This window comes from Halyomorpha halys, unplaced genomic scaffold (assembly GCF_000696795.3).
Source record: "Halyomorpha halys isolate HHAL.00 unplaced genomic scaffold, Hhal_1.1 Scaffold966.1, whole genome shotgun sequence".
Taxonomy (NCBI): domain Eukaryota; kingdom Metazoa; phylum Arthropoda; class Insecta; order Hemiptera; family Pentatomidae; genus Halyomorpha; species Halyomorpha halys.
The window spans coordinates 231914-245965 of record NW_027114821.1 but is presented as its reverse complement, the minus strand read 5'-3'; the positions used below and the strand labels follow the sequence as shown (position 1 = coordinate 245965).

At 32.4% G+C, this 14052-nt stretch overlaps 1 protein-coding gene across 5 annotated transcripts in view; it reads right to left on the bottom strand.

The window, feature by feature from the left end:
* Window positions 1–2860: 2860 nt before the first annotated feature.
* The window catches only part of LOC106687467 (uncharacterized), a 75052-nt gene continuing 63860 nt past the window's right edge, over window positions 2861–14052 (bottom strand). For all 5 annotated transcript variants that reach the window (XM_067051934.1, XM_067051937.1, XM_067051938.1 and 2 more), the window contains one exon: window positions 2861–5314. In XM_067051934.1, coding sequence (XP_066908035.1) covers window positions 4133–5314 — 1182 coding nt within the window. In that variant the 3' untranslated portion in view covers window positions 2861–4132. The remainder of the gene's footprint in view (window positions 5315–14052) is intronic.

The window sequence follows — 14052 nt, the reverse complement described above, 5'->3', positions numbered from 1 at the left end:
CTGATCAATGTCATTGTGAAGAAGGAAAAGTGGTCACGGGAAACAATACTGGAGTTCTGGAGACATCAATACATGAATCAGTTTGGTATTGATGATCACCACTCAACCAACCCAAACCCATGACCAAACTTTCTCATTAAGAAATATCTAACAGAAATCCTGGGACCTGTATAAAAAATTTATCTGGCTTTCCTTGACCTCACATCTGCCTTTGACTCAGTTCCTCGAGATGAAATATGGGAAGCTCTCAGAGCGAAGAACGTTCCAAGAAACCTAACAGAGGCGATTAAATCTATATATCAAGAGCCTAAAGGAATAGTCAGGCTGAACAGGATGGAATCAAAGTGTTTCAATATTGCAAAGCGGGTCAAAAAAGGAGACAGCCTAAGCCGTTGTTGTTCATGGATGAAGTGGCATCCATTTGTAATAGAAGAACTGACAGGACATTCCTGGGACAAAGGAATCTTAATCCAGTAGTGATACAGCTTCTAATCTACCTTGAAAAAGTGCCAATGATTGTGCACTCTGTAGAACTGGCAGTTATGAGGTGGTATGAACAGCTCTAATGAAAAGGAATGATTATCAATACCAACAAAAGTAAAATTCTACAAGTTGGAAGAAAGAAGGAGGATATCCACATATATTGTAATGGAAATGAATTAGAAGTGGCGAAAGACTTCACATACCTGGGTACAGTGATAGACTAATCTGGGAAGGTAGATGCAGAAATATATAATAGGATTAGCAGGGCAAATTCAGTCTATTACCAGATATGTAACACTGTCGTAGGGAAGAGAGAAGTGGGCAGGGATGTCAAGCTGCACACTTTTAAAACAGTGTATCTAACCATACTGTTGTATGGAGTGGAGAGTTGGATAATAACAGACCGACAGGAGAGCAGAATCACCACTGCCAAAATGAAATGTTTGCGAAGGAAAATTGGAAAAACAAGGAAGAACCGAGTTCACAATGAATGGATTTGTCAGGAGTTGCAGATAGCCCCACTGAAAGAGTTCCTGGAAGCTCGAGAGCTGAAGTGGTTCGCCCATGTTATCAGGATGGACGACAACAGAGATCCTTTAAAGACGATGGACTATGTCCCAGATGGCAGAAGATCTAGGGGCCGCCCAAGAATGTCATCTCCTGACTACCAGGAGTATTCAACCATATCTAATATAAATAACCATTAAATTAAGAATATTTTTATATTAAAATAGCTGGCATTTGGTAAAAACCTGATAAATTCCAATTTGTCAAGAGTTTAGTTTAAAGTATTGATGTAATAATTAATTATCTGTATTCTTATTACTAATCTATGTGTGACATTCCTTTTCAACTTATATATCTGAAGGTATTAATTTTCCATTATGTAGTTTAAAAATAAAAAATGATCTGAAAAATTTTGTTTATCAAGGTTCTTCTAGATTTTAGTAAAACATATTGCATTGTAGCTGGTTTCAAAACAAATTTTATGGAAAACAAAACCAATACATTAACTGAATTCACAGCACTAAATATCATAAAGTACCAAATTTGCCATTTTAAAATGGTTCTTTATTGTAACTATATTGTAATGATTAATAATAACTGATGACTAATGAAGGTTAATTTTAATTAAAGAGAAAAAAAAAAGGTTACAACTGAGCTAACTATTAATCAAAAAATGTCATATTTACTATTTCTTATGAATCAGAAATAGTTCATATGCTCATTAATTTAAAAACAATTCCAACTAACTAATAATAAATACTTTTTTAATGTTTAAATTTAAATCTAACAATTACATTTTTGTAAAGTCAGTATAATTTTAATATCTATATCTTGAGAGAATGCGAGAATGAGAATTTAGAAATGTGATAAAGTAAATTCATACTAATGCAATATTTAAAAAAAATTACTAAATTATCAAATTTTTATCCAGGAGTGTAAATGGGTACTTCAAACCTATTCAATGTTCACAATTACTAATACTAAGCTAGCTTAGTAGTATTAAGTAAGTAGTAGGACTAAGTAAACTTTTTTTTAAACATTTGACACATGTAATAAAGCCTTAGTTCATTAAATGCAGGATTACAAGAAAGATGATGGTTTCTTCCAAAATACTCGTAATATGAAGACACTAATGGAAAAAGAAAATTACAGCTCGTGAAAATATTCTAACTGAAGGTGAAAGTGCCCTTGTCCATTGTACAGCATGGAGCTTGTTTAAATGATTCAGCAGTGGAGATACACTCTTCAAACAAATGAAGGGCATAGGGGAACCAATAGTGGGTATTGATAAGGTTCTACAGTAAACTATGAGAAATCAAGCTACAGGTAATCTTGTACTTCCAAGGGAGTGTGGAGTTTTAAAGAAAACCGTCAGCCACCATCTTCATGCAATTGGAAAAGTGAAAAAGAGCAGTAGACTGTTCCCCCATGAACTTATACCACATCAATCCGTGTAGAGGATAGACCAGCAATCTGCACCAGACAATCCAAACCTCACTCTTTCAGATAGGAAAGATAAATTTACATCAATAAATCTTGAAAATAGAAATAGATGAGCCTTCTAGTTTTCATTTAATTAAATCATGAGAAAATTATGACAAAAAACAAACAATTTGTTTTACTTAGTAATATTATAATCCCTAAAATAAAAAGTAAAATAATGATAATTTAAGATATTTTAAAATAAAAAAATTACCCACAGTAAACATTTGAATTCATTAACGTAAAAAATGCAAGCAATAGATTATTGTTATTATAATAGATTATTTTGTAGCTCTATTTGTCATTTACTATTATAAATGCAATAAAGCATTTATAAGTTAAAAAAATAATCAGCTGGAAGTACGCTATTAATATAGAAAAAAAATCATCAGTTTTACATATATATAATAAATATGTTATAATCATTGGTTATAAAATCAAAACATATTCCATTAAGATAGAAAAAAAAATCAGGTTTATACATATTATTCTTCAGATGAGATTCTATAACTTATTGGGAACACCTTCTCAGCTCAAAAGAAAATAGAAAAGTTAAATAAACAAATCGTAGTACAAACAAGTAAAATAAACAAATCATAGCAACACTTGTACCACTTAACACATTTCACAGCACTATAACAAAAAATATTCAAGAATAGGATGAAAGTGTTCAATTTTTGAAGCATAAGACAAAACCACTTAAATACATTAACTGAGAAAATATAATAGAACAATTTAAACTAAGAGGAAAGTTAAGCTTACAATGAAAAGTTAAAAAAAGAATTAGGAGTTGAATGGAAGTGTTCCTTTTTTACAGCAAGATACAACTGCTTTATTACATTAGATGAGAAAATAAAAACCTCATTGTACACTTTACACAGGTACGAATATTGGTTAATATGTCATTCTCATACGTATCTTTTATTTACTTATCTATATTTACATACTTCTTGTCCTCAGCAATAATATTTGACTATGAATTATTTCAACAATGGAAGTTCCTGAAAATCATTTTCCTTTAACTTCAGATTACAATGTTATTAGAGACTTAAAATTACATTAAGACTTTGTATTCACAACTTGTAATAAAATAGATATACAACATAACACTTACATACTGTTTTAAGTGATTTTTTAAATACAAATTTATTTACATGATAAGTTTTCAACTCCCAATATTACAAATATATTTATACATTTATTTACCAAAAATAATATTAAATGTTCATTAAAAACAAAAGTATAATTCAGAAGTATTTTAAAATCGTTAATAGTTTTTATCAACAGTTTCTTTTTATCTAGAATGAAAGGTTTTCATTATTAAATATATTTTACAACATAAATTGGGGGGATAAAAAGAAACTTTGAAATTAATTTTTAGAACCACATATTTAACAAAAGTATTAATTAAAAAAGATGAAAGAAAATATATGATATAAGAAATGGCGGTGATAAATTCTATACTGATTTTGCAAATGACAATTACAGACCAATAATTTGAAAAATATAAGGAAATTTTCATATTTTGAACTAGGGTTTCACTCGAACACTGTAAAAATTACAATAGATAATACTTTCCCATTGAAAGGTAACAAAAATAAAATATAATAAGGTTAACTTAATCATTATTTTAATAAATACTTTGTTTATTTTTGTTTTTTTACCATCGTTGAAAACGAGTATTAACTCGTTGAAAAGGTCTAAAATTATTTCTGTATGTCCTATTTGTCATTGGCATTTGAGGAGATGGGGGTACAGGAGGAGGTGGTCTTGAGAAAAATAATGACTGTTGGGAAAAATTTTGAGAAGTATCAAATTGAGGAGGTGGAGGTGGTGTAGCAAATGGCTGAGACCAAAGTTGTGTAGGATGAGGAGGAGGTGGAGGTGGTGGAGGTGGTAGAGGAGGTGGTAAAGGAGGTTGCAACTTTGAAGGTGATGGATATTTATTTAAGTTAAAATCAGTAATACCCTTAGCATCAACCTTAACGGGTGGAGGTGCCGGTGATACATAAATTTCAGAATAACAAGTCTTAAACGGTGGAATACTATTATTACCATTGTTTGAACTCGATGACGGACTAACTGTATGAGAAGAGGGATTACTATTGTAGGAATTGTTATTAGTTGTATAAGTAGAATTATTAGGATAATTAGTAGTATATGAGGTTGCACTATTATTATATGATAAAGATGGAACTGCTTCAGGATGTATTGGAGATTTCACATTTTTTTCTTCTGAATTTATTTTAAAATAAGATTCATCTTTTGGCAGATTAAAACTAAAATTTTTTGTAGGAGGATTTTGAACAGGAGCACTAATTAAATCACTTGACCTAGTAGTAGGAGGTTGTAACAAATCAATTACATCACTTTTAACATTTTCATTAAGTTTTTCTTCTTCATCACTCATTTCCATATCAACATTTTCAACATTATCTTGGTTGTGAGTGGAAGGTGCATTAGTCTTTTTAGAATGTTCTTTAGTTCTATAGTCTGTATCATCACCTACCCATGTGGAGCTGGCTGTCTCAGTCAAATTTATCAAATTTCGATGATCTACATCACTGAAACGCATATCAATGTCTTGGCTTAAAATGTTTTCATCAAATACAGTAGGGTAGTTTGCTTTTTCATAAGGAGGAGGAGATTCAGGTGTTTCCCAAACATGCTCTGGTTCATCACTCCAACCAGAAAATTTTGGAGGTTGAGACAAATCAGTAGTAGGTGCCACCTGACTTTTTGATGTTGAGGTCGAGTTTTCAGAAGGCATTAATGTTTGCAACAAAGCTGAAAGTGTTAGTTGCTGACCATCTGAAGATGTTATAACTTCAATGTTGTTTCCCTAAAAAAAATAACAATAAATACAAATAAAAAAGATAATAATTGTGCATTTAACTAACTTTTAAAATTTATACATGCTATAACATTCAAAAATAAGAAATTATAGTACAAAATATCTTCAAAGCTATAAATAACAAAAAATATATACTTATTTAAAGTAAATCTCGCAGAAAATTAAATGAATTAACATAATATAACTATTCCTAAGTTCGCTTTGCTATCCTAAGACTATTACTAGATAAAATAAAATAGAATACTGAAGAAAAAAACAAAAACTACAAAATTTAATGTTTTGCAAATGTACTTAAATTACATATGTATATTATATATAAATTATTTAACTACATAATTAAATAATATACATATATCACTTAACACATTAACAAAAAAGTCAATTTATCACAATAAATATAAAGTGACTAATGTCACTTTCATTCTCACTTTTACCAACAATGTATAATTTATATGTAAGAATATTATTGATGATTACATTATCTTCACTAGAATAAGTATGAAGTAATTATCAGTAGTAGGAAATAATTATCAATAAATGATATGATATAATATAATATACTCAAGAGCACTGGGACTCATGTAAGACGAGCAGAGGTATGGCATAATGTAAAAAAAAAACATTTATTTAATGAATGGAATAAGGTCTGGGTGCGGTCAAATTAAACTCAAATAGTAATATTTTGTACTATTTTAAAATAAAAATATTACAATTTGAGTTTAATTTGACCGCACCCAGGCCATATTCCATTCATTAAATAAATGTTTTTTTTTTTACATTTATTTAATGAATGGAATATGGCCTGGGTGCGGTCAAATTAAACTCAAATAGTAATATTTTGTACTATTTTAAAATAAAAATATTACTATTTGAGTTTAATTTGACCGCACCCAGACCATATTCCATTTATTAATACACACAGTCAATCAGCAATCTTCCAGCATTTATTTAATAGATTTAAGAAACTATTTTTTTATCTTTTTTGAATAGACGGCTTGAACAAATGCTCTGTTAATCAATACTCTTTCACAATATTATAAAAATTTCAACCAATTCTTCAAACCTCAGCTGCCAAACTATCCTACTTTGATTTCCCAAACAACCAAATATTAAACAGAGGTTGTTGTGGTTCAGTACAATACCACAGACCTCAACAACCAAACAATTCTACTTTTGATGCCCAAAAAAGGCAAGAAAGATACTAAGACGTGATACTATTGATAGATCTCAGCATCCCGACTAAACCTAATTTTCTAGTCCCCAATATATACCAACTGAAATATCCTTTCCCGAGTCTATTGTACTTGGTCAGACAATAGCACCAGTAGTCTTAGTCTTTATTTAATTTCTTTTGTACGAATTATGTTTTGTATATTTGTATAAGTTCATGTATATTCCTGAGTATATTAAAAATATATTGTAAAAATATGGAATCATTCAAAGTAGAAAATTCTTCTAAGAATAGCATTGATCAATTGATGTTACAATAATATGAAACTAATATTAAAATTAATGAGGAACCGTTACATTTTTTCGAAAGGTAAAATGGAGTAAGAAAGTCTCTTGTAATAAGGTATTATTCCAATAAAAATAATAATGGTGAAATTAAAGAAATGAGAATGGCTGTGTTATAAATCCAAATACTTTATCATATTTATACAAATATGCCTGTAGAAGTTAAGAGTTAAACTATTGAATTTCTTTGATCGAATTGATGATTTAGGTGAATTAATTAATTTTTTAAAAATAATTATACTTATTTCTTTAATGGTCTAATTTCTTCTGAATCAATATCTGAGGTGGAAAATAAAGTTAATTTAAATATAGACCAAAGGTCAACTAATATTATAGCCGCGGAATAAGAAGATATATCCGCTAATCAAAATAAATTAGTAATAAATATAGGCCAAGTATTTAATAGAAATAAAAAAAACTAAAACCGCCCAAAATGAAATATTAAAGAATAAATCAAATGAAAAAGAAAATAGCAAAAATATTAAAAATCCAGAAATTTCTGAAACATTGTTGAATGACCAAAGATATCCGCTAATTTATTTAATATAGAAAAAAAGTCTTCAATTTATCAAAAATTAAATTCTATAGATGAAATAAAAAATGATTTGAACACATCAGCAAAATTTTCCAATCAGAAAATTGGAATTAAAATGGTCTTTGAAAACAATATTGAAGTGAATGAATTGTCCAAAAATTTTGATTTAAACAATTTCTGTCGGGAATCATATAAATTTACCCAATTTATAGATACCTCCAAAGTTGTCAAATAAAGTGCACATAAGTTAATAAACAAAACATACAATCTTTACACACTACACAAAATAATAGTTCAATTATAAGATTTAAATAAAACAGCTGACAAAATTAGACTAAACAATGTGCTTCACCACCTTAGGACAATGAATAACAACAACAGCACTGTAACCTTCCACTGTATTCTTTCAGTTCACTATCGATACTTAACATCCTCCCACCTTTCGATCATAACACGAGGCTGATCGAAACCTGATATATCCTATTGGTATTTAGTAGGGAGTCTCACTCTGCGACCGCAGCGTGCTATGACATGTGTCTTCTCCTCTACTGGTGTAGTATACTTCTCAGGGTCCTCGGGGAAAATTTTTGCACGGGTCGTACTATCTCTCCAGAAGCTGTTCTAAGCCGGGCCACTCTAACCAAACCATCCTTTCCGGGGTAGACTTCATATGTTGAAGCTGGCCATAAATTCTCCTCTTTCCGCAACCGCAACCGCAACTAGTTTGGTCCTTCCCACCAATGAGACTGTAGCAAGGAACCTGCTGAACAGCCACGAGAAGGTAGGTCAGCTGGGTTCATGTAACCAGGCACATATCTCCAATCGTTGATGTTGGTTAACTCTCTGATATTCTTGACTCGGTTCCTTACAAATACTGACAGCTGCTCATTATTCTTGATCCAACTTAAAGCCGTCGTCGAATCCGTCCAGAAACAACAGTTTATTTCAGCCATGTTCATTGCTTCTCTAACAGAATGTGCTAAACGTCCACCAATACAACAAGCCAACAACTCCAATCTTGTTATGGTTATCTGCTTCAAAGGAGCCACTCTAGCCTTTGCCTGGAGAAGATGTATCTCAACAACGTTCTTATATTCTCTTCTCAAAAATACTGCTGCTGCATATCAAGACTTGCTGGCATCACAGAAGGTATGCAGACTATAGATACCTCCTCCTGGAAAATAATTGACACGTGGAATTCTTACTTGACTGAGATTGGGCAGGTCTTTCACCCACTTCATAACCTTAATTTTTATATCTTCCGACACTTTAGAATCCCAACTTAACTTCTGTCTCCAGCTATCTTGCAGTAAAATTTTAGGAGTCAAAGTAACTGGACAAACAAATCCCAATGGATCAAATAACTTACAGGTAGTAGATAAAATATTTCTCCTAGTCACTTCATTCTCAGGGATTTCTATTCCATCTATATTACAATAAAGATAATCACTACACCTGTCCCACAGTAATCCCAGAACAGGTGAAGGGCTCAATACAATATTCTTCTCTGGTGTTATAGTACTCTCCCATCCTCTAAGTTCAAATTTTGCCCTGGAGAGTAACTTCACTGAATGTTCTATAAATTGCCTTAACTCTTCCTCTGTACCCACAGAAGTAACACAATTATCCACATAGAATGAACTTTTAAGTTTAGCATAAATTTTATCCAACCCTTCTTCACTTTCATCCAAATGATAATTCAGTACTGCTCCTAGCAGAAATGGGCTGCAATTCACTCCAAATATCACACAACAATGCCTCATTACCTTTACCTTCTTACAAGTAGGGTCCTCCCACCATAGGAATCTGAGGAAGTCACGGTCCTTTTCATTTACTAATATCTGCAAAAACGCTTTTTTAATATCAGGTACCACACCATTTTTGTCTTCCCGAAATCGCAACAATATAGCCGGGATTAATTCTAAAAAGTTGGGTCCCTTTTCAAGACAATCATTTAATGATAACATCCCCTTTTGTTTACATGATGCATCAAATACGGGTCTCACTCTTGTCGATGAGGAAGTTTTGAACACTCCTCGATGAGGTAAATAATGTGCAGGAGCTTGTAACTGTTCTTCCGGCACCAATTCTATTACCCCTTCATTTACCCAATCAGTGAAAACTTCTTCATAAGCTTCATATTTACCCTCAGCTAATAGTTTTCGGGTCATGGAAAATAATCGCTTTTCAGCTACCGCTCTACAATCACGTAATTCTTCTCTGTTATCCAGCCAGGGCAAACATACTTGGTATCTTCCGTCAAAGTCTCTGGTTACTGTTTGCTTGAAATACTCCATAGCAGCCATCTCCATTTCCCTTTTTGTCTTATTTTCAGCAGGGTGTGAAATTCCCAATGCTTCCAAACTCCATAAGTCAGCCAATCTGTCTGTTTGAGATAACAGAGAAATGACCATTCAAGCCTGACTAACGACTCTGCCTCTATCACAGGTTCTTCCCATGACAACCCATCCCAAAACAGTTTCAACCGCCAATAACCCACATTCTAATTTACACTGATTTCCAGTCAAAATTTCACAAGCAAAATCAGCTCCTATTAATAATTCTATTTCACTTGATTCTTGTCCAAAGTCAGTGATAAATATTCCCTTCTCTTTAATATCCTTTTCCAATATATCTGACCTGAGCTTAGGAATATTGTCACAGATTGTTGGTTGATCCAGTACTGTGATTTCTTTCAAGCACTTTGCATGGAGGTCGCTAACTGTTATAGTATATCTCCCATGTTTGCTCTTTTGACAAACCTTTCCACCAAATAGGATCTGTGTTAATTCTTCGCTACCAACTGGCTTTATATATAACTCATCAACCAATTTCTCCAATATATAAGACCTCTGAGAACCAGAATCAATTAAAGCTCTAACCACTCTACTGCGTCCTTTATTCACAAGTTGAACGTTGAGTGTTGATAATATTATTTCTTCAGAACTACAATAGCTAGCTACAGTATTAATCTCTTCCCTTTTCTCTTCTTTATTAATTGAAAGCTCTGTGCACATCAGTGAACTATGCCTCTTACCACAAACTACACATCTTACAGGTGCCTTGCAATATTTTTGCCTATGTCTAGATTTGAAACACAAAAAACATACTCTTTTTTGGTTCAATATAGCCCTCTTTTCTCCCAATGTCATTTTTTGAGCATTAAAACAGTCTCTACTCTCATGACCCTTTTCACAAAATACACAATTCAGATTCCTTTTAATTCTCTCACCCGAAAATAAATAACTAGCAGTAGGAACAGGCATCCCAAATTTTGCTAAATGTATTCTCTCTTCACCTTCCACCTCTGATTTAAGGAATGCGAGCAACTGTTCTAATTTAATTTTATAAGTTTCAGTATCACTAGCTATATCTAATTTACTAAATGTACTCCTCAACCATACTCGAATCATATCTTCAGATAAGCACGACTCAACCATAGGATAAAGAATAGCAGCATACCTCTCTTTTGTCATTCCTATAGATTCAAGAGCCCTTAAATGAGCCTCTAGTTTTTCATACAGCTAAACAGAGCTTACCTTATTCCCTGACCTAACATTTCTAATTATTATACCCAAAAGTTCTCTAATATAAAATTCTGCCAACATATCAGTTCTCCCAAAACGAGACTTTAAACAGGAAATTACCTTATCATAATTTTCTGAAGTTGTTGGAAAACCTTCTACAATATCTCTAGCTCGAGTACCCTTAACTGTGGCTTGAATCAAATACTGGAATTTATCCTCTGGTTCAATTTGTGGATCTTCATTTAGATATATTCTACTAAACTGACCCCAAAACCCAAGCCACTCTTTTATTTACCCATTGAATTTTTTCAATTCAATCTTTGGTAGTTTTAAGTTCCCTTTCTTATTATTGGATGCTGAGGAACAAACAGAACCCTCATATTCTTCCTTTTCACGTGCTGAAATAATTTTATTGTAAGATTCATATTGAATTGAAGCCAGATCATATTTATGTTTATTTGACTCAACTGCTGTAAATTCCCCTTCATATTCACTTTCCTTTCTATTAGCAAATAACTACTGTTTCACCTGTTCATCTAAAACATTCATTTGTTGAGATAACCTTCCTTATTAACCTCCTAACTTATTAATAAAAAGGCGCACCTGTATTTTATTGGGTTCACTTTCCTCAAATTCCTTGGTCTATTCATTGTAGGTCTTGGTGAACATCATCCTTACTGTTTTCCTTTCAGTAAAATGATCGTTCTGTGCCATAATTATTCCTTTTTTCAATATTCACTAATTAATTGCACACTTTCTTCAATAATTACTATCACGTCGGGGTCACCAAATGTCGGGAATCATATAAATTTACCCAATTTATAGATACCTCCAAAGTTGTCAAGTTAATAAACAAACGCTTGTATTGAAACAACATACAATCTTTACACACTACACAAAATAATAGTTCAATTATAAGATTTAAATAAAACAGCTGAAAAAATTAGACTAAACAATGTGCTTCACCACCTTAGGACAATGAATAACAACAACAGCACTGTATTCTTTCACTTCACTATCGATACTTAACAATTTCTATTGTTTTACAAATTTAATAAATGCTCTATAGAAATATCCATGGAAATGGATAAAATTTATATAATTAAAACTAATAAACTACTAAACAGTAATAATATAAAATTTTTATCAAATTCTAAATCAAAATTGATAAAAAAGAAATTTAAAAGTAAAAGGAAAAGGCTAACAAAATATTTCAAATTTATGAAAATGAAGAAAAAAACAAAAATAAAAGATAATTTAGGAGATAACAGTCAAAAAAGTTAAAATCAGAAATAAAAAATAATATACAACATATTAGTCGGTGACCTAGGGTAAAATTCAAAATTTATCCTTTATTAAATCCTAAAAGTTTTATTTGATGAATAAATTATAAAACAAAATTTAAAAAATAATATTTTGAATAACAATAAAATTCTAAATAATGTTCAGAATTAAATAAAAATATTTGATAACTAAAAATTATAAGAGGGCTGCCCCGAAAGTAACAGATGTTTTTAAATAAACAATTCACAAATTGAAAAACTCAAAGTTTATTATATACATTTGAAAAGTACACTCTTAAGCTATTTTTATACATAATCGCCATTCAAATTGAGACATTTATCATATCGTGGCACAAGTTTTTCAATATCCTCTCTGTAGAAATCTGCTGCCTGCAATTTCAACTACTGGTTTACACCAGTATGCAGTTCGGTGTCAGTATCAAAGCGTTGCTTACTAAGCCATTTTTTCATTGCTGGGAAGAGGTGGTAATCACTCGGCACCAAATCTGGGCTGTATAGTTCATGGTCAAACACCTCCCATCAAAAATCATCCAAGAGTGCCCGGATACGATTGGCCATGTGTGGACGTTCGTTGTCGTGAAAAAACAACACCTTGGTGCTAAGTTTTCCCCAATGCTTATTTTTTATGGTGCACCGTAACTTTCTTAGTGTTTCACAATACCTTTCTGAGTTGATTGTTGCTCCATGTTCCAGAATATCAACGAGAAGCACTCCCTTGGAGTCCCAAAACACAGCAGCCATGACCTTTCTTGCTGACAGTGTTTGCAAACACTTTCATGGTTTCTTGGGAGAATGTGTGTGCACCCATTCCATCGACTGCTGTTTAGTTTCACAGTTGACATGCTTCACCAAAGTCTCGTCCCCAGTTACAATACGATCCAGAACTGCATTATCATTTGTGCTGTATTCTTGGAGAAAGGTCAGTGCTACAGCCAGTCTCTGTTTCTTATGGTCTTCCAGTAGGATTTTCAGAACCCACCGAGCACAAAATTTGTGGTAACCAAGCTTCTCCACCACAATTTGATGCACCAAACTCCGTGAAATTTGGAGAAAATGTTCTAACAGTTCTGTAATCGTGAAACGACAGTTTTCACGAATTTTGTCATTGATTTGCATTGCCAGGTCATCAGTCACAAGGCTAGGTCTACCACTGCGGTCTTCGTCGTGAAAACTGGTAAGGCCATTTTTAAAATCAATGCACCATTGCCTCACTTGGCTTTCACTCATTATCCCCTGCCCATAAACATCAAGAAGCTGACAATAAATTTCAATTGGCCTGTTGTTTCAAGCCAACAAAAACCGAATCACAGGCGGCACTTCACAAGTGGTGGGATATTCTATTGCAGTGCACATTTTGACGACTCACAGAGAGCAAAGTAAGGAACGCACAGTCCTCACGCTACAACAGCTGGATGCGTACTGAATGCAGGAACATTCAGACACTAAGATGGCAGCTCTACCCCCATCCATTGCCACGATAGGCCAAAACGTCTGTTACTTTCTGGACAGCTCTTGTAATTAAAACTACAAACTATTAATAAAAATATAATCTAATAAAATTATTAAATTTTTGTAATGCATTTCCTAAAATAAATGTGAAAATTACAGTTTTATAAAAATCTTATTACGGAGTGACAAGGTTATTAGAGATCAATATCAATTGATTGACTCATCGGAGTTGGCCAGCAGTAAAATCAACTTATTACATAATAAGGTGTAGATAGTTGACCGTAGATTAATGCTTCAAGAAGTTTGTCGGGGGGTGCGGTCAGCAAAGAACAACATAAATAAACAAAACCATATTTATTTATTTTATGCCGACGTTTCGACCTGAGTTTCTATGTA